The sequence below is a fragment of the Geotrypetes seraphini genome, chromosome 4 (genome assembly GCF_902459505.1).
Source record: "Geotrypetes seraphini chromosome 4, aGeoSer1.1, whole genome shotgun sequence".
In the NCBI taxonomy this organism is placed as follows: domain Eukaryota; kingdom Metazoa; phylum Chordata; class Amphibia; order Gymnophiona; family Dermophiidae; genus Geotrypetes; species Geotrypetes seraphini.
In genome coordinates, this window is record NC_047087.1 from 272,354,126 (window position 1) to 272,376,824 (window position 22,699).

A 22,699-nucleotide genomic window follows, 5' to 3' on the forward strand; every position below is an offset into this window, starting at 1 on the left:
ATCTGCAATACATGAAGATTACAAGGTAGTGTGATTTGGGCAAAGCCAAAATCTACATGTGTATTTCAATTTCAGAAAAAGAATGAATATACGTCTCATTATTTCAATCCCAAAACAAAAAAATGTCTTAAGAACTATATCTCACAGACCTCAGCAGTGCCGCTTGTATGAATCAAACTTTAAACACACAAGCACCTAGCACCAAGATCATCATCAGTCTCATAAATACTTTAAATATTTTAAAGTTATTTTGTATTTTAAATAGTTTCAAATAGAAAAATACTTATAGAGTAAAGAGGTAATCATCAGTCTACACGGATGGGGGTAAGCACTCCATTACTTCAATGTCAGAATTTATAGCTCTTTCACATGTATGTTTTTAAAAAGTTCTTATTTGGCAAGCTCTGTATACATATAGGTTTGAAAAAACAGCAGGGATACATATATGATCAATTCAAGTGCAGAGTAATGGAAACATGAATGGGCACTACACTAGATACAAGGGTGTTCCACAAGGATCAGCACTTTCGGCTTTACTTTTCAATCTTTATACTATATAGTCTCATTGGGAAAGATATTTCAGCAATTGAATGTAAGTTATCACTTTTATGCTGACGATATTCAATTTTTTTTTCCCTGTGACTGGCAAACAGAATTGCAAATGAAATTGTCGATGTGTTTACAAGCAGTGGACATCTGGATGATGGACCATAAAACTGGTATTGAACCTTGCCAAGACAAAACGTGATGTTGATTGGAAGGAATGAAGATCCATCATAGCCCCAAAATGTTGAAATTAATAACATGAGACTTATAGCATATAAGCAACTGAAGATTTTGGGAGTTTGGCTGGATTCAACATTAAGTATGCGAGATCAGGTCTTAGCAGTGGTTAAGTCTGCATTTTTTCAAATGTGACTACTAGTTTGGTGGTCCCAACTATGGTAATTCAACAATTAGACTATTGTAATGCCCTTCATCTAGGAATAACATTGTTGCGGCATAGAGCTTATCCAAGGCGGCTTCAGCGCAAGGAGCTGAATTAGCTGCATGTCTTGAAGTTTTGCATGCTGCAAGAGACAAACATTTGATTATATACACTCCTATTATGTGACAAATTCTTTTCACTCTTACTGCAAAATTTGGTCTAAAAGAGGCCTTGTTAGCAGTGACGGTGAACCTTTAAAACAAGCTCTGAAGGTGATTCAAAATGCAGCAGCACGTTTGATATTTATTTATTCAAATTTATATACCGTTGTCCCAGGGGAGCTCAGATGGCATACATGAATTTATTCTGGTATTCAAGTATTTTCCTTGTCTGTCCCAAGTCTCATCTCCAGTCACCAAATGATGAAAAAAATTTACTTGGTCTTCACAAAGCATCTCCAAGTTCTCCTGACAGCACAGGAGCTTCGGAGCTTCTGACATGGCATCAGCATTCTTGGAACCCATCTTCCACTAACCTTGGACATACCCAACTTTTAATGAATTATTTTTCAAACTGTACCTCCCGAGATGTCCATTTGTTCAGCTATTTGGGAAATCTTAATTCATCTGTCTGACAAAATCAAATCCTCAACTTTCTTGACATTTCTGTGGAAGTTGTGTCCAGTGTGCAGCTCATCTTCAATGGATTCTCCACTCCACTTAAACAGCTTGCTCCAAAATTTTACTTTGTAGGATGTTGGGGCAGACTCACCATAAACTGCAGTCATGCGTTCATGGATCTCCTTCGGCTTTTTCCCTTTTGGGGGAGAAATTTTATCACTGAACAGTGCTCCAAATCTAGCAGTTTCTTACTTGATTCACACAAGGACTCTTCTGACATCCTGTCTCTTTTGAATGTCAGACTCACACTGAACTGCAATTGTGCATGAGTAACCTTGAAACATGTCACAACATGCACAGACTTATTTCAACATGCTTGCTACTTTCTTTCATACCCAGGTAGATAAATTATTGAACGTCCCTCGTATCTTGCATGTCTAGAAGATGATTTGCACCCCATAATATAAGGTTCTTATACGTTTGCTAGCAATACAAAGAACAAATGCCAAGTTTTGAAAATATGTTACAATTTATTGCCAATATACTTATATATGTGTATTGATTTGGCAAAGCAATTGGGAAAACAGCACTGTAATGAGATAGCAAACAGTACAACTAATAATTTTTCCTGATAAAATTTAAATTCCCTAACAAACACCATATACAGTCGTAACGCAGTTTGCGAGTGTTTTGCAAGACGAGCAAAACACTTCAGCAAATTGTAATTCGCAAAACGAGCGTTGTCTTACAATACGAGCACATAAATTTAATTCTAACCTTAATTGGTAATGTGGTTTTCCTACCTACTATGTTCCAGATCTGCCCTTCAGCTTTTCCCTCATTGGCAGCTGCGGGGCTCCGAGATCGGCGGCATCTCTGCTTATTGGTGGGGCTCTGCTTATTGGTTCAGTGCGGCATCTTTGCTTATTGGTGGGGCTCTGCTTATTGGTTCGGTGTGGTGTCATTGCTTATTGGCGGGGCTCTGCTTATTGTTTTGGTGCGGCGTCTCTGCTTATTGGTGGGCCTTAGGACGAGTCTGATTGTGCATCAGGGACCTGGGGCAGATGCCGGAGCTGTGATCGGCAGTGGTGGGTTTGCCTCGATGGATCCTCTATGGCCCGCCTTCTCTCCTCAGCCTCCTGCCTTTGGTTGTTCCGCCCCTCCTGCCTTCTGTCTTGCCAGTGGTGGGCTCGCCTTGATTGATCTTCTGTGGCCCGCCTTCTCTCTTCGGCCTGCTGCCTTCGGTCGGTCCGCCCCTCCTGTCTTCTGTCTCGGACCACTTCCTTCAGCCGCTTTGGGACTTTTCCTTCAATTAACCGACGGCGAGCATTCTCCCTTCTGCCCCTGCTGTTTTCAGTTGCTCCTGGAGCTGGGTAATGGCGCTTTCCCCTGCTTGCAAAGGTAGTGTCCTGTTGTGGTGGCCGAGCTATTTAATGACTGATTTCAACTCACTCCCCGTTTGTTTTTCTTTTCATCTTTTTATTTATTTTTTGTTCTTATTTAATATTTATTTCATATCTACAGTTGTTTTAAAGGCCTGCACTAAAATGTAATTAATTTGACCAATTAATGAGAAGATTTTACACGAATTATCGGAGTTTCCATTATTTCCTATGGGGAAATGTGCTTTGATATACGAGTGCTTTGGATTACGAACATGCTTCTGGAACGAATTATGCTCATAAACCAAGGTACCACTGTATATCTAAGAAATCATATGCCAAAGGCCCTAAATCACACTTGGAACATAACAATGCTTTCCATTTAACCCTGACCATAGAAAGGATATAAATAACCTAACCCGTGATTTGGGATACATATGGAAGAGTCCTTAGCTCCCTCCTGAGTTCAGGTCACACTTCTCCCTCCTGGACTCTGAACTGGTATTTCTCAGCTGGCTCTTGGATCAGCCTGGCTGACTGCGCAAGGACACGTAGATAGGATGCCTCTTCTCTGTGGTGTCTGTGTTCTCAGTGGAAGGCTTGGCTCAGTGGCAATGCTGGAATTCTTGAAGCATGCCATTCTCAGGAACTTGGCGTAACTGGGATGCTACACAGTACTGTGCCATGAGAAGAGCAGAGATCAAGGCATTTCTGAGCAAGTCCATGGTGGTTCCAGACTGGCCATGACAAACCCAGACCACAGAAAGTTGTGTAAAAATGGCACCTGAAACCACTGGTAATGTGTACAATCAGGAGAGGAGGGAACATTATATTAGGGGCTAGATGGTCAGCAGGGAGTTCATGAGTCAAAACAGAAGCAAACACAATTTGGCCTGTCTGCTGAAGTTTGGCACCCCAACCTCCTTTACACCCTGTGCAGTTGAACCGACCACACATCCATACAATAAAAAATCATGGATTAAAGTTCAATCACAAAATTGTCAGTAATCTTCTTGGAAAGGTAACTACTTTAGAAAAAAAATAATAAATGATCCTTATTCTCAAAACTTTTTTCATAGTTTTTCATCTTTTTGATACATTTCACACACTTGAGAGGTTCCATAGCTGAAATGATAAAAGTATCCAGCGTTTTATACTTCACAATACACAAAGGCATGCCTCTATGCAGTATCTAAGAATGCACATGCAATCATGTGGTCTTAATTTGTATGGCTCCAGGACATTTGGTCTTTGACTCATTCTGCAGAAATGTATTTTATCTTTCAAATTCACACACTAAAAGGAGGCTGACTTGCTTTTATATGCACCAATGTAGTTATTTTACATTCCAATTCTAGATTTTCTTTGCTGTCAACATGGCTATGCCAGGGAGTTAAGTTGCTGACATTTTGCTTAGCAATTCTATTAGCACAGCAGGGCTAAGGTTAGAGAAGGTACATTTGGCTATTTGCTGACAAAATGAAGCCAGAAAAGCCAGAAAATAAGAGAGACCACCACAATGCTTTAAGTCAGACGATTATAAAACATAAAACAAATTAAATTTATTGTAAATGGCTACTGTATAAACATATGGGCTTAGACCTTGTTTTGTCATATCAATACCCATGAATTACATGACTGCTGAAAAAAGTAATGTAATGTAATATAATTTATTTCTTATATACCGCTACATCCGTTAGGTTCTAAGCGGTTTACAGAAAATATACATTAAGATTAGAAATAAGAAAGGTACTTGAAAAATTCCCTTACTGTCCCGAAGGCTCACAATCTAACTAAAGTACCTGGAGGGTAATAGAGAAGTGAAAAGTAGAGTTAGAGGAAAAATAAAAATAAAATAAACATTTTAACAAGACAGCATTGATCTAAATACTTTGGAAGGTAGAAGAGAGGAGAGAAAGGAATAGAAGCAGAAGGGGGAGCCGTTGAACAGTAGAATTCTGGAGAAATTTAAATGATAGAAATAGAACAAAACAAAGACAAAAGGCAAAACAATAGATAAGATTAAAGATAAATCATAAGCTGGAAAGAAAAATAAAATAAAACTTTGTCTTCAATCCACGGTTTCAGCGTCAGTGATGAAGTGGAGCAAGTAAGTTTAGGAGGAGCGATTGACGTTTCCAGAAAGGGCTTCTTCAGGGAAGAGACTTGGCAGACAGTACCAGGATGCTTATGTCTCCTCCCCTGCGATGTTCTCCCATCCATGCATTCCCTCCCAGACACACTGCCCGTGCCCCAGCCGCTCCAAAGAGGCTGCCCCAGATGAGGCCCACGGTGAATGCAGGATTCTCTCCTCTGCGGGAAAGCCGCCCGGAGCCGACAGTCGATCTTATTAGCGGATTGCATGGGGGGAAGAGTTCACACTCTTGGTAGGATCGGGTCTGTGTGCTCTCGGTGGTTGTGGCTGGTCTCGTTGCTGCTTAGGTGTAAAAGCAGTTGATCTCCACTGCTGCTGATATTTAATAGCAGGCAGATTGATCTCTCCAATGGACTGCAGGGGGAGGAGTTCACACTCCTGGCAGGATCGGGTCTGTGGGCTCTTGGTGGTTGCGGTAGGTCTCGCTGCTGCTTGTATGTAAAAGCAGTTGTTTTTCTACTGCTGCTGATATTTAAAGCAGGTAGATTGATCTCTTAAACGGGATATAGGGGGAGGAGCTCACATGCCTGGTTGGATCAGGGCAAGGGCTCCTATTATAGGCTGCTTAGGTGTAAAAGCAGTTGATCTCCTACTTCTGATAATATTTAAAAGCAAGCATATTGATTTTTCCAACGGAATTCTGGGGGAAGAGCTTACTTGATTGGCTGGATCAGGGCAAAGGGCTCTCGGTAGTGGTGGCTGGTCCTGTTGCTGCTTAGGTGTAAAAAACAGTTGATCTTCCTAGTGGACTGCAGGGGGAGGTGGAGCTCACACTCTTGGCTGGATCGGGTCTGTGTGCTCTTGGTAGTTGCGGATAGTTCCGCTGCTGCTGAGGTGTAAAAGCAGTTGATTTCCCACTGTTGCTGATATTTAAAAGCAGGTAGATTGATCTCTCCAATGGACTGCAGAGGGAGGAGCTCACATGCCTGGCTGGATCGGGGCAAAGGGCTCTTGGTAGTGGTGGCTGGTCCTGCTGCTGCTTAGGTGTAAAAGCAGTTGATTTTCCTAGCGAACTGCAGGGAGGGTGGAGCTCATATTTTTGCAGGACCGGGACTGTGGGTTTTTGGTGGGTTGGTCCCGTTGCTGCTTAGGTGTAAAAGCAATTGATCTCCCACTGCTGCTGATATTTAAAAGCAGGCAGATTGTCCAGGGAGAGGAGCTCTGCACTCAAACTGCCATCCTCCTCGCCTCCAAGTTCCGGAGAAGTACATCAACTCCTGCCCATATAGAAGTAGCTAATCAATTGGTCCTTACTCACTATTATCCTATTTAATTGATTCTCCACCAAAATATAAAGCAAGCATTTTTTGTAATGACCCATTCAATGAATTGTTTAATCAGGAGCCTGATATGTACACTTGACAAGATCATCATTGTAAAAACAAATGATAACATATTATTTTAACTCTAGGAGCCCAGCCACTTGGGTTGCTTGCAGTTAGGGCCTGTTTTACAAAGCCGCACTAGCGGCCCCAAAACCCATAGAGATTTAAAGGGCTTCGGGGCTGTTGCCGCGCGGCTTTGTAAAACAGGCCTTTAAACTTCTACCAAATGAAATGGAGATAACAGAAAAAGATAGCATAACTGAAAGTATCTCAATCAGACCCCAGTTGGTAAAGACAAATATTCCTTCCACAATAAAAGTTTATCAGAATTTTGCTTTCAATTTTTGTTTGTGTAAATACACAAGTTCATTGTATTCAACTTAGTATAGCATGCTGTAGACAAATGTTATTTTCCTTTAAAATGCATTTTTATATATAATTAAATATGATTGCGCATAAATATGTTTCTCATGTTTTTATATCAAAATTTATACAGATAAATTGCGTGATTCATGGTCTTACCTTTTTTCAGGTGCAACTTCTGGCTGAAGCTTTATTTCATGTATGCCTTTTTCACATCCAGACATCTGTATTTTCCCCAAAGGGCTATTCAGTACTAGGTGCATCTTCTTACATTTACTTTGTTCTTCCTTTAAAGCAACCTGTTTGAAAAACAAACATATAATAAATGTGTATATACCATTTCCCCAGGGACTCTTGTTAACCAAGGTTATAAATGGTTTCTAAGTTTTAGAAAAATAATGATTTTGATACTTTACAACAGGAAAGAAAGCCACATCATTGCTAATTCTGTTAAGTGAAAACCGCAGAAGACAAAGGTGCGCGCCGACAACTGAGCGCAAGATGGAAGCGCGCGCCAAAGAAAAAGAGTGTTTTTAGGGGCTCCGACGGGGGGTTTTGTTGGGGAACCCCCCCCCACTTTACTTAATACAGATCGCGGCGGCATTGTGGGGGATTTGGGGAGTTGTAACCGCCCTCATTATACTGGAAACTTAACTGTTTCCCTGTTTTTTAGGGAAAAAGTGAAGTTTTCAGTAAAATGTGGGGGGTTACAACCCCCCAAACCCCCCATAACGCCCCCACAAAGCGGCGTGATCTGTATAAAGTAAAGTGGGGGGTTACCCCACACACACCCCCTGTCGGAGCCCTTTAAAACAGTCATTTTCTTCGGTGCGCACCTCCACGTTGCGCTCAGTTGTCTGCGCGCACCTTTGTCCCGGCGCGCTTTTGACCTGACACCAAAATTTTTATTCCACACTGCTACAATTAATGCCTAAAGTGGAACAGGCTTATCCCCATGGAAACCGGAAGTGACAGCACACCAGGACACTGAAAAGCAGACATGCTCCTGAGGAATCATGCTGAAGGGGTATGCTAAAGGGGCAGGTCACGCCCCTTCATGCACAATTTTATGCACTAATTATTGTAACCAATAAGTACCTTTTGCTGAAAGGCTCAGTATGGAAAATCCTAATTTGCCATTGGCAGAACTGGTTGTTGTTTTGTTTTATATTGACGTTGAAAGCTGTTGTTCCTCTGACAGACAGTCTATCTGACAGTAACAACATTTAAGAATCCTCCTCCCCATTGGTTATTTAATTTGGCAACTGTCTGCTTTAAAGTCTTGGCTGAGCCCCTTCTGATCAAGTGCCTAAGGTGTCACTGTAGCAGAAAACAAAACAATGATTTCTTCAGTGTGTATTCAGGCAAGAACTGTTGATTAGTCAGCTGGTCAGTACCCATCAATGGCTGTGGAAATGAGGAAACAAAGGAGAAATGAGGCCAGACACTGCTCCCAACCTTAGAAATTAAATACCTAGCTGGTAGGAATCCCTAAGCCCCAAAAGGTAAAGACGAAGCATCCTACCAATCCCCTTCAAAAAGCCATGGCAGTCCATGGCAAAACTGAGCAGGCACATGTATCAACTATGCCTGAAGTACTAGCATCTGGTAGCTTGAAGCACTGCCACAGTTTTCTGAAAGAGGGGGGAGGGTGACTAGGCTTCAGAGGCTATAACTGGTAGAGATCAGGGATATACACTAGCTACAGGAATGGCGTGCTATCACTAGGTAGTCCTGAGGCACAAATGTATAGGCCCAGGCCACCTGTGGCTGCTTCCCTGATGTCTAATCTAATCTAATCTTCTATTTTTTGTGTCGCTCATACCTAGGTAGGCTCCCTACTGGTGGCATGTGATATGTCAGAAAACCAAATTGGCTCAAACGAACACAAGAAAGAACAAGCTTAAAATCTCCACAGTGCAGCGATTTAGACAGGAGATTTTAAGCCTGTTCTTTCTTGTGTTCATTTGATCCAATTTGGTTTTCTGACATATCACTTGCCATCAGTAGGGACCCCTGAGGAAGGAGTGTTTCTTCGAAACACAGACCGTGTTGGGTCCGATCCATATGTATATTAGGACCAGTTTTTTGGATATGTTTATTTATGTTGTGTTGCATATGTTTTTAAGATTTTTGTATTATAAATGAATTCCTGCATCCCGCACATTGTCCTGCAGTTTTGTTTTGGTTTTGTTTAACAAACATTTAACAATATAGGTTACTAATATGGAAATTACCCCCTCTTCTATTAAACTGCGCTAGCAGTTTTTAACGCAGAGAGCCATGCAGAGAGGAACTCTAGGAGCATCGAGAGCATCACGGGCCATTCAGCACGGCTCACTGCGTTAAAAACTGCTAGCACAGTTTAATAGAAGAGGGCATTAGTGTTTGCAAAATTCTAGATTGAAGCACAGAAGTGGGACAGGACAACAGACCTTCCATAACAGGTCAAAGCCAAGGACCAGACCAAAATCTGTTCTTTTTGGATATTAATAAAAAGTTTTACAACCTTCCTTGATTTCATTCTGGTCCTTGGCTTTGACCTGTTGTGGAAGGTCCATTGTCCAGTCCCACTTCTGTGCTTTTGTTTTATTCACGTGGGTTTGTATCCTGCTGGACTCCTCTGTTGCTTTGCAAAATTCCAGATGGCAGATTTTAATCTAGTAAATTCTTAGGGTTCCAGAATATGAAAATTAATTTTCTTAAGTTTTAGCTTATCAGTTTTTTTACTGTTATTGCATGGTGCTTAATTTTTCTCAACTATTTTAACATAAAATATATTACTGTATATATCTGTAAAGATCTCTTTGGGACTCTCAGTAGCCCTACATACTCTCGAAAGCAGGACCATACTACTAAGGGTGGCTCTATAATTAGGCCAACTGAGGCAGAGGCCTCAGATGGCACTTTCAGGGATGACATTCCCTCCCCCAGTCCACAGGCTAGCATCTTATGGTATGTCAGATGAAGTACTTAACTGGATAACAGAGTTGGTCAATTCTACACTAATGCAAGGATGGTTTTCAGAGACATATAGAGAAATTTTACTTGCTAGGAACCATCCTCCACCCACCCCATCCCAGTTCAAATTCTTACTGCCAGACATCCTCCACCTAACCTAGACCCACTTCTAAAGGCAGGAGTAATGTCCAATAAACTTTCAACACTGTGGTGCATTCTGACACACTGCTAGGTGTCACTGCCAAATAAGAAGCAGGTTGGAGGCTGAGATCTCAAGAAGTCACAGGATTGTCTGGGGGAATATTCTAGGTGGGAGAGGGGAGGATTGGGATATTGTCTGGGGGGGAGGTCAATGGTATCCCCAAGAGGTCTGCAGGGGTCGCCAATAAACCTTGCATTAAAGAACAGTGGTATGGAGAAACCGTGTTTAATACATGCTTTACTATATAGGGAGAGTAAGCAATTTAAATGTTGCACAAGTATTCAGTAAAGATTAGGTGGAGTAATTTCTGTAAGTCCTTGGATATATACTTAAAAAAAAATAAAAAACAACCAGAAATGAGATTGAAATTATTTCTCGATTCTCATAGCACCATACCAAGGGCTATGTCAGTGTGGCCATACAGGACTTAAATATGGAAGGGCACAAAAACTGCTCCCAGCCCTGTCTCCTCTGATTGGTGGCACTGTTCTTTTCTCCTGGAAAGAAGGGGTACAATTAACTGCCCCAATTTCAATTGATAATACACCTCTTACACCAACCACTACTATCAAAATTCTAGGCGTCCTTATAGACAATAAACTTACATTTCGTCCACAAATTAGTGCAGTGGTTAAAAATTGCTTTTATAAGCTGAGGATGATTAGATCATTGGACCCCTTCTTGATGCTAATTCCCTTAACGTATTAATCCACTCCCTTGTAATATCCAAAATGGATTATTGCAATTCCTTATTAAAAGGGATATGCCTAAAAGATATAAAACGTCTTCAACTTATCCAAAACACAGCTATTAAGATTATTTCAGGATCTAATAAATTTGATCACGTAACCCCACTGTTGCGAAAAGCCCACTGGTTGCCTGTTATACATAGGATAACATATAAAATTGTTCTTCTGACTTTTAAAACTATACAAACTAATGCCCCAGCTTTCATAGACAGACTCTTGATTCCGTACCACCCTCCGAGAGCCCTCAGATCAACTTCACAGCACACTCTTAATGTTCCCTCTTTGAAAATAATCGGTACTCGTCGCACCTTTATCTTTTCAGTGACCGCCCCAATGACCTGAACTCCCTTCCTCTATACTTAAGATCTGAACAAAATCTGCAAAAGTTCAAAAGCAGTTTAAAGTGTTTTCTTTTTAAAGATGCCTTTAACTGACAATATGATATATATTTACCTTAACAGTGTCTAAAATTTCTCTCTTTTTCAGTTTCCTAGCAATTCTTCTGCTTCCCTACTCCCTCTTGTATTTCCCTTCTGTGTACCTTTTCTTTAAATATTGTAGTTCACCCCCCTTTCCTATTGTTTTCTGTAGCTTAAGCATGTTATTCAGCCCAAGAATTATTATTAGTCATGTATGTCTAATTGGTCTCCAGTTTGTCTCCTTGTTATTTTTAAATTTTTTTTTGTATAACACTTTGTACCTTCGGATAAGCGTTTTATCAAAAACTTGAATAAACTTGAAACTTGATAAACTTGATGAGGCAGACAGGCAGGCAGGCAAGTGAGCAAGTCATGCAGGATACAACTATAACAGTCTAATCCTGCATGCATTATCAACTAGTGTAACATGATTTAATTCTTTCAAATTATATGGTATATGGTTGGGGGGGATGGGCGAGGGATAGGGATAAGAATATATGTAATATACCAATGATTGTTTATAAGTGATGTATTTATTGTTACTGTGAATGAAAATATTAACACTTAATGTAATTTGTGAAAATGAATAAAGAATTATATTAAAAAAAAAAAATTTATATCATTCTTGTGCACTGACTCACAATGAATTATGTAAACTTACAAAGAAGACCGTATTTGAAAAACCTCACATTGTTACTTCTGACTTGGCAGTGAAGCAGCTGAGGCCATAGGAGCTTGGTGGTGCAAAAACTTAACAGAAATGAATATTCTCTGGTCAGAATAATGGGTTTTGCTCAATATTGGGGGTATTCGAGCACCCACAGAGCTGGCACCTATGGCAGAGGCCTACATAAAACATTAACTGATCATTTCATTGACTACAGGACCATTTTGCCAGGATTCTAGGCCAACTTAGAGATGCACTTGGGCCTTCCTAGTTAGGCAGACAAGGTATCTTTCCTACTAGGATATGACAGACAGAGGCATATTTTTTTAATCTCATGACCAGCTGCAAATATCATGACCACTGACAAGGAACATATTGCATCTGCATTGGGAGCAATTACTTCAGCTACTTTTTTGCTTTGATGACATAAGGCAAATATAAAAGATGTTTGATTTTAAAAAATACTGAAGCAAATTACCATTACAAAAAGAAATTGAAAAATCCCACTTGGTGCGCTCCACATGCTTTAATGCAAAAAAGCAGTCAATCAGGAAAAAATGCTGGGGGGACTGCAGGAAGGTGTAGCAGAAAGAAAAAAAAAAGTAGAAAAGAATGCAAACTCACAGAAAAATAAAATAAGATGATGATGAAGATCACGCATAATTAGCAACACAAGAAACGGGTTCTCTCTCATTAAAGTAGTATGAAAGAAGCCCAAGGCTGTTCTAGAGGTTGACAGTAGTAGAGCTTAAGAAGAGCTCTTCCAAACTGCATACAACAAGCCACATGAACCTTCAGTATATATATCTTTATGCTTTTGTGAATGCAAAATAGGCAAAGTTCTTAGTTTGAATTATTTTGCAAAATGAAAACAAAAAGTTACATAGACACCGAAGCAAAGTCAACTCCGGCGAATACTATATAGAATTAGCGTTTGCTAAAGTACCGGATAGTTCTGCTCTCTCTATCCCCGACCCTGAGGAAATATTGAAACGCGTCGGTGGGGAATGAGGCAAACCTGGTTTAAAAGTTAAGTTATTTATCATGTACTGAATAAGTTTATAGCGATCATCATGTTTTAGAAACAAGCACCGACACTTTATAAATTATTATAACTTAAAAAGCAAATAGTTGCACATTTGTTCAATATATCACAGTATAAAAAGTTCCAATGAGGACGGCTACCACACAATTCTATCGTGTGGCATTCTGAGGAACAAAGTGTGATTTCAACATATATATAGTGGTGGACTGTCTTTTGATCATATGATATTGAAATTCTAGTGCATTTTTTGAGAGTTTGTAACTATGTGGCATGTTTGATATTAAATTAATAGAGATTATTGGTTTAATGTTCTAAATTTTATGTTAAATTTTAAAGGTTATATACGGTCTACTTTAGTAAAGATTTTTTTCCACGGGCAAAAACTGAGAAAAATATAACTAATTGTATGAACATGCTGAATGTAATAAAAATCCCATGCAGGTATCACAATGACGCAAATAGAACACAAATATAGCATAAAGACAGGGCTTCATTTAGGAAACAATAGAATATATCTCTCTGTTCTGACACTTTTTTCAGACTCCAAAGCAGCAGGCAAATATGTTTTGTCCAACACCTTCCTTCCAGGAGAGAAAAGAAAAGGGGAAAGAAATTAAGACCTAAATCTAAATCTGATTGTAAATTCAAGCTAAGACATTTTAAAACAGGTGGTTATAGTAAAATATACCGTATACTTGTCTTTTATTCCAAAAATATAATAAAACATATTAAGGCATGCAATAAAGTACATCTAGAAACCAAGTCCAGGAGGTACAGAGAGAGCGAAAAATATAGACAAGTTAATATTTTCAGAGACTGACACAAGAAACCAACCATACTACACAGTATTCTGATATCACCACATACAGAAGTTCATCCTATCCTATTAAAAATATTTAACCTTTGAACACAAGACTACAACCTCATTTACTTAAATTCCAAACCTATAATGAGCTGTGAAACAAATTATTCACCAAAAGGCCAATAAGACCAAAAGATTTTGTAAAATTGTCAATTTTCTAATATAGATAATGCTATTTGCAATTGTCTGTTGTTGATCTACATCTCCTGATCTAACATTTCATATAACTTGATATCATAATATCAGCAGATTATTATCTATCCTTGTCAGCTTCTCTTGAGAGGATAGAGATAAAACAGATGTACTGTAATCCTGAAATACAAAGCCAACTTCTAATTTTTGTAGACTGAAAAAAGCACACGTTTCTCACTGCACTCTCGTACCATTCTCACATCATATCACCTCTTACCTATGTCTCACCACATACAACTCCCCTTGTTTTTTCTTTTTTTGTGTCACTTCACATCCTATGGGTGTTCCCTAAAAATCATATTATGGAATCTGCTGGGTGCCATTTTGCCACTCATCATAATAACTGTGAAAAAGCATCCTCTTGGTATTTCACTCAAAAAAAAAGAAACTGTGTGTTCTCATTTTAATGCAGTTCCACAGAATGAAGTGTGAGCAGATTGTTTTATATTTTACATTAAAGTAGTTTAAAACACAGAAAAAGAATTGAAATAAAAATTATCTACCAACAATAGAGCAGAACATGGAAACCAAATGTTATAAAATTAACAGAGTAAAGTTCTCAGTCCCTGCTTTCCCTCTTCTCAAACATCCATATCTAAAAGATCTGCTTGAAAAAAATATTTGCATTTTAATACCTATTAAATCATAGTTTTCCCACAGTATTTCAAATTATATGACAATGATAAGGTAATTACTATCCTCCCCCCCCCCCCTTTTAACTGTGTTAGGCTTTTTTATCACCAGCCATGGCGGTATTAGCTCCAGTGCTCATAGAATTCTTATCTCAATAAGCATTATACAGATTGGGATGGTGTAAACAAGTTTGAAAAGGGGGGACTTTTCTTGAAACAGCCAGAAGGCGAAACATGTTGAAATGACAGGTCCCTTCCCGATGACAGTATGAGACAAGACTGACTTAAGATAAGTCAATTAAGTTATAATAATTTTAAGAATTAAGTTATATGAGACACTATAGAAAATTAGCACTGAGCACTTTAAATAAGAAAAATGTGAAAAAATATACAATGGGGCTAATGAGGATGCCATTGCCATAAGTTTGTTTGGTGACCATAGAAATGCATGGCACCTAATGGCTAGTCTAAAAAAAGTTTAAAAGAAAATTAAAGGAACATCAAGAACATTGAGATGGTTTTGGATTAGTTATGTTTTCAATGTCTTACATTTGACTGCAGGAGATACTGTCATCAGTAGCGCGGCACATGGAAGGCCACGAAGCAGCCTGTTTAGAGTGCTGCTGACGCTGCTCTGGAGGGAGGTATATAGGGCTCGCAGTCGGTGGGGTTCAGATGGGAGGGTCAGCAGGGGTTCGGCTGTGCGGTGGGGGGGCTGATCAAGGATTCTGCTGCTCGAGGGAGGAAAGGATAGAAAAATGCTACAGAGGGAAGGCACAAGGGGATGGGTGAGGGGGAGGAAAGATGCTGCACATGTGGGGGAGAGAAAGGAAAGAGGAAAAATTGGGGCGAAGGAGAGCAAGGGAGAGATGATCATGTACATGAAAAAAATAAGACCTAATGTGGTTTTTGGGCCCAAATTTAATATAAGACGCTGTCTTATTTACGGAGAAACACGATGCGTCTTGAAAAGAAAAATAGAGGCAGTCTCATTACTTTTCAATCAGCCCTTGTACTTATCTGTTTTCAGATGTTCTCCGAGAACAGCAGGCATATATATTCTCACATATGGGTGATGTCATCCGATGAAGCCCGATGCGAACACCGTCAAGTGTAGTATTAATCTTTGAGGCATTACCCCCCTCCCCCCTTACTACCCAACTAGAGCACTGGACTATCAGTGCAGTACTAAAGCTACGAATATGACTCCAAGGGGAGGAGGATGGACTGCAAGAATATATATGTTACATGTAAGTATCTTTGCTTTCTCCGAGGACAAGCAAGCATATATAGTCTCACGCATGGAACTCACTAGCTACCAGGATCACTTATTTGTAAATAAAGCTGGTAATAAAGCAGAAGTGAGCCTGGCGAAGAAAAGAGCAGGAGGTTAGAGTTGGTGTTCAAATAGTAAAAAGATTTTACAGAAGTGCTTGACCAAACCAGCTATCCTGCCTGCAATTTTGCTCGACTGTGATGAGCAGCGAAGGTATGGCTGAAGGACTGTGTTGCAGCCCTGCATATTTCATCAATGGATGCAGAGCGGAAATGGACTTATACTGTGAGGAGTAACATGGTCATGCAGGCTCTGTCCAGCCTGAGTATATGCGCAAGAGATACACAGTCAGCCAGCCAAGTGGAGATGGTATACTTGGTGAAAGGAATCCCCAGTCTGATAAGAGTAGAAGGCTAAAAAACAAAACAAAAAACTGAGAGAATTTCTTACAAGGTGTATTATGTTCTTGATAATACGCTAATGCAGTGATTCCCAACCCTGTCCTGGAAGACCACCAGGCCAATCGGGTTTTCAGGCTAGCCCTAATGAATATGCATGAGAGAGATTTACATATAATGGAAGTGACAAGCATGCAAATCTGCTCCATGCTTATTCCTTAGGGCTATCCCAAAAATCCGATTGGCCTAGTGGTCCTCCAGGACAGGGTTGGGAACCACTGCACTAATACATGCTTGCAGTTTAAGGTGTGCAGTGCTGCTTCTCCAGGATAAGTGTGCTTCTGGAAGGATACATTAGGGCTAATTCAAATTATTACTCTGTTATGAGAAAACATGATGTAAGGCAACTCTGCCTTTAATGCCTTTAAGTTCACTGACACATTGAGTATGAGTGAGTGCTATTAAGAATACCACTTTCCATGTCAGATATTTTAAGGAACAGGAGTAAAGAGGCTCATGAACCAAACTACCAAAGATGAACAGATATTGGTTTATCATTAATTCTTGAGTAGAAATTTTTGAGTATCCTTACTGAGTTAGGTTTAGTCCAGAATGGGAAAGGAGGGAGGTACTCCAGAAAGGAAAGAAGAGAGCATGTAGTAAAGTGCTTTGACTGTACACCAGAGGCAAAAATAATAGTCTCCCTCCCACTAAAAGACTATCCGGTGCAACTGGAAAACTTATGTTTTTGGGAAGGTTGTCATGCACTGTTTCTGTTTTTGGCTATGGAACGGATTGGGTCTTCTGGGCCCTCTGCTGTCCAGGATGAGTCATATAACCGGGCTGCTAAAATCCAAGGGAACTATAGTATAGGGGTTGAAGTACTTTTGTGTATGAAAGAACAGGGATTGGGGTGATCTTATCTGATGATCTTCAGGTAGACAAAAAGGTAGAAAAGATGATGACTCAAAACCAGAAGGATACTCAGATGCATACGGTGAGGGAAGGCCAGCAGGACAAAGGGTAGTGCCCTTGTGAGGGATTGATGAGACCCCATTTATAATGATGTATGCAATTCTGGAGACTGTACCTTAGAAAAAATATAAACATGATAGAATCAGTCCAGAACATGGATACAAAACCGGTCAGTTGACTCTGTCATAAAATATATGGGTAGAGAGTCTGTCCCTATTCCCTGTCCCATTCCTGCAAGCTCTGTCCTCATTGGGGTCAAGACAACTCTGACTGTTCAGACCCTTCTTCCACAGTCATCACTTCACGATACTGACAACAGAAGTTAGTACTGTCTCAACTGGACTATTGTAACTCACTCTATGCAGGCATAAATACCGCCCTCATCCATAAACTTCAATCGATTCAAAACATGGCAATACGGTTAATCTTCAAACTGAAAAAATATGACTCCATTTCACCCTACTTCTACAAACTCCACTGACTACCAATCACTGCACGCATTAAATTCAAAATATCATACACTAGCAGATTACCCGGTGTTGCCCAGTTATTTATCCCCAAATGTCCCACCCACACGTCCCACCCCCCACGTCACTCCCACATATCCCACATGCCCCACCCCCACGTTCCACAGGAATGTCCCTCTCTATGGGGCTGAACTTGGACTTAAACGGCATCAGGAGTGTCAATATTCATCTCAGTGATTCCAAAAACTATGGGTTAGACACTAATATCTGTCATTTTTGATAATTTTTACATGTCACCCTCTTCCCACAACACAGCATTTTTCCAGATAGTAAATCATATGTGTACCAAGTTTGGTTAAAATCTGTCCATGCGTTTATGGATTAGACACTAATATCTGTCATTTTCGATGTCACCTCCTTCCCATCCCCTGCCCCGCACCCTCATGTCACCCCTTCCCCCTCACCCCAACAGTATTTGTCCCCAGATATTAAGTCATGTGTACCAAGTTTGGTTGAAATAACTCCAATAATAGTCGTTTTTGATGTAACCCCCTTCCGCCACCCACACGTCACCACATTCCCCTCCCTTCACAGTATTTGTCCTCAGTTAGTAAGTGATATGTATACCAAGTTTGGTAGAAATCTGTCCATGCGTTTCAGAGTTATGCCCGAATACTATGAAAACTATGGGGTAGACACTAATCTGTTGTTTTTGATCATTTTTACATGTCACCCCTTCCCACCCTCACAGTATTTTCCCTCAGATAGTAAGTTATATGTGTACCAAGTTTGGTTGAAATATCTCCATGCATTTATGGATTGGACACTAATATCTGTCATTTTTGATGTCACCCCCTTCCCCTCACCCATTTCACCCCTTCTTACCCCCAGTGTTTGTTCCCAGATAGTAAGTGATATGTATACCAAATTTGGTTGAAATCTGAAAATGCGTTTCAGAGTTATGCTGGAACATACATACACACGTCTGATTTTATATATATGGATAATAATAATGTATCACATCTTGTATGCAAGTTCAGCAGCACCTCTCATAAACCTTTTCACCAATTCTTTATCCAACTCAACCAGAAACATCAAGAAACTCTTATCATCCTTCCATCTCCTAAAGGAGTAAACTACAAGTGCACATTTAACACATTTATCACCTACATCGGCACTCAAAACTCTGCTGTTTCTCCATGCAGGCAGAGTTCTCCCCCGAATTGGAGAGCGCTGGTACACTGATAGCCACAGAAACCATGAAAAATACCAAAAATAATAAAGAAATATACAGAGCAGATCAGAAAGACACCTTTCAGTTCGAGAGCAGAAGGTAAAACTGAAGGGGGCAGCACAGCCCTCAGGAGGAGGAGATGAAAACCTGGAGTGGATTGCTTCTGCACGACTCGCAAGCGTGGGAAGAATACCCTACTGTCCAAAATGACACACCTATTGCACTATAAAGTGTATTGATAGAGACAAACAATCTCAATATGTATACTTTGGAAGAAAGACAGGAGAAGGGAAATATGATAGATACATTTAAAAACCTTCACAGCAGTCTCTTTCAAGTGAAAGGAAGTTCCAAAATGAGGGGGCACAGAATGAAGAGAAAGGAGACAGATTCAGACATAACCTGTAGAAATAGTTCTTCGTGGAAGGGGTAGTAAATTTGTGGAATGGCCTCCTGGTGGAGGTGGTAGAGATGAAAGTTGTATCTGAATTCAAGAAAGCTTGGAACAAGTACATGAGATCTCTAACGGAGAAGAAGGGATAGTGGATGGCACGTATGGGCACACTGAATAGGCCATTTGATCTTTATCTGCCTTTGAGTTTTCTCTATTTATATATTTCAAGAATCTTAAGACACAACTAGGAAAAAATATTGCTTAGCAGCAACTGGACTACATAAAAAACTTATTTAAAAAAATCACTTTTGAATGTGAAAGCATCATCCTTACACGAGCTCTAGTGACTCACAATCGACCAAGCTCTTCTGAAAAATGAACACTGAGGTGGTCCCATGTGACAGCACAAGGTAGAAAGTGGCTGAAATGCTTCTACTAGGTTACTAAACTGGAATAGTTTTGCGTGCAGATATCTTTGATGACGTCACCCCATGCTGTGAGCGACTCACTATCCTGCCTGTCCGTAGAGAATATACTTCATTCAAAGCTAATTCCAGCATTACGGAAAGTACAAAGTAAAATAGACAGAATTTAATTAGGTTTGCCGTTATTTTCTGATTCTGTGATATACTTAAGAGATTAATTTTAATATAAACAGGACATGAATACAATGAGAGAGAGAACCATAAGTGTGTGTGTGGGGGGGGGGGGTGACCTTTTTAGCCTCAGGAGGTACATAAATATATACATAAACTGAAAATTAAAACATAAATGATAGGACCAAAAAAGGGCACCATATATGGCTAACACATATTATGATATTAAAACTGGGGTTATTACTGTAGCAGTTCTAAATCACAAAGCCCTGGTTCAAAATACTTTTTGTTGCATGCAACTATGCAGCATATATTTCCTTCAGTTATTTTCCTCTTATTATGATAATACTACATAGAACCCGAGAAAAATAAGTGCTTCATTTTTCACATGCAAATTATTGTAAATATACGTAATATAAAAACACTAAAATGATCCCCTCTGTATTCCATTTGTTAAAAGTAAAAGAAAAATACTTTTTCATTGAAACAAGGCATAATGGAAGAATAAGAAATTAATTTAAGTGAAACAGAATGACTACTTTAGGGAGGAAGGATAAAATCATCCAAATTGCAACCCCTGCTTCCATAAAGCAAATAGAAGGATCCCTATAGGGCAGGGGTCCCCAACCACCTGGCCGTGGACCAGTACTGAGCTGTGCCAAACCGGGTTGCTTAAACATTTTTATTTTATTTTTATTTTATTTATATTACAGGCAATCCCCGGGTTCTGTCCGGCTCCCTCCTCCCAGCTGCACTTCTTTTCACAAAGCCGTGAGCAGTAGCTCCTACACGCTGCCTGCAGATGACCGGGAAGCCTTCCCTCTTGGCTTCCGGGTCAGCCACGGGCCAAGTGTAGGAACCACGGCTGCGGCTTTGTGAAGAGAAGTGCAGCTGGGAGGAGGGAGCCAGCCAGAACAGATAAACACCCAAGGGAGGGAGGCACAAACTTGGGACACAGAATAGAGCAGTGGTCTCAAACTTGCAGCCCAGGGGCCACATGCGGCCCGGCAGGTAGTATTTTGGGGCCCTCGGTATGTTTATCACAATCGCAAAAGTAAAATAAAAAAGTTTCTTGATCATAAGTCTCTTTAGCTATAAATTACAATATTATTATTAAGACTTAGCCAAAAGGAAAGATTTATAAAATATAAAGAGTTTTACTTCATGCAAAATTGTCATTTCTTTAATAAGACATTAACTATTTTTTCTGAGGCCCTCCAACTACCTACAAATCCAAAATGTGGCCCTGCAAAGGGTTTGAGTTTGAGACCACTGGAATAGAGGGAGGGAAGGACTAAAAGGGGTGTGTTGGACATGAGAAAGAGGAAGCACTTTGGGACAGAGAAGGGAGGGAGGGAACACAAACTTTGAAAAAGGATGGAAGGAAGGAGGGATGGGGATTGAACTTGGGACACAGAATGGAGGGAGAGTGGGGAGCATGAACTTGGGATATAGGAGGGAAAAATGGAGGAAGTGAGGGAAAGAGATGCTGAGGTGGGGGAGGAAATAGAAAGGGAGAATTGTTAGGCATGGGTGTGAGTGAGAGGGAAAGAGATGTACATGGGGAAATGAAAAAAGAAAATTTTTGGGCATAGGGATGGGACCATCTAGTTGCAGGGAAACATATAATAATTAGATTATATATCATGCACTTTATTGATTATGTGCTTTAATCCCTCTCCTCACTCCCGTGGAAAAACTGTCTTGCAAGAAACTAGTCCCTGGTCCAAAAAAGTTTGGGGACCACCGCTATAGAAGATCCGGTCTCATTTAGGTAGTTGATAAATTAGTCTCCCAGTATGATAATCTTGTTGTAGGTGATGACTAGTTTGCCAGGGAGGGATAGCAAGTCATCTAAGGCTGCCATTGGAGAGTTGAGAGTTCTGTATATCAGGGCAACTGTGAGGACTCTGTTGTAGCCCGCTGAGAGAGGCAACACGTTTAGTATAGTGTCTTATTAATCTTGGGTTGAAGTTGGATTTAATGATAATGGCTACTCCTGTGTTGGTTCATAAGCAGGCTTGCACTTGATACCGCGGTAGACAAAGCATACCAAGAGTGGCTTCCTCACTGCCTTTGAACCAGGTTTCAGTAATAAGGAAGATGTCCCAATTATTGTCTGTAAGATCATTTAGCATGACATAAGAACATAAAATATGGTGCAAAGCATGAAAAATACAGTTCCTCGATACTATATAAATCAGGTAGCATGGCTTGTGGGGAACACCACAAGTTGTATCATTCTGGAATTATCAAGCCACATCAAAGGGGCCAACCAATCTAATATAAAGGTCTCCCTTCCTCTCAATGCTCCCTCATTACCAGGGCTGTGAAGTCAGAGTCAGAAATGTACCAACTCTGAATAAATGTAAATGGTAATGTGTTAATAATTCAAATTTCATAGAGACTACTTTGATTAACCTTTTTTCTTTTCTGGAAAAAATGTAATTTATATTGAAGAGTGAAGATGTCACAATGGCAAAACAGTGTTAAAGATGGCACAACAGATGATGATGATGATGATGATGGTGATGCAAAAATTAGCAGTTTTACTGGTTCTGACAAAAAGGTTTTAAGATTGGTCTGATGATTACTGATTTCCAGTTTGTGAGTACTGAGCCTAATTGTAAGGAGATGTTGATAAGAGGAAGGATGGAGCTTACAAATGCATCCTTCATAGAAATTAGGAGGTGCGATGGGCAGGGGTCTAGGATAGAGCCAGAAAGGTAAACAGAGTCTAGTATCTTGGTTAGCTCATCAAACGAGACAGTTTCAAAGTGGGTTAGTTCCAGGTTAAAAGGTCACTTGCAGCATTTCCATCTTAAAGTGTTAGAGGCTCTACTTGAGAGAGATGGAA

The 22,699-nt window shown here is 40.1% G+C and overlaps 1 protein-coding gene across 4 annotated transcripts in view; it reads right to left on the bottom strand.

The window, feature by feature from the left end:
• Window positions 1-22,699, bottom strand: part of MGMT (O-6-methylguanine-DNA methyltransferase) — a 492,598-nt gene that overhangs the window by 400,158 nt on the left and 69,741 nt on the right. For all 4 annotated transcript variants that reach the window (XM_033943725.1, XM_033943723.1, XM_033943722.1 and 1 more), the window contains one exon: window positions 6,933-7,072. In XM_033943725.1, the coding sequence (XP_033799616.1) occupies window positions 6,933-7,036 (104 nt within the window). In that variant the 5' untranslated portion in view covers window positions 7,037-7,072. The remainder of the gene's footprint in view (window positions 1-6,932; window positions 7,073-22,699) is intronic.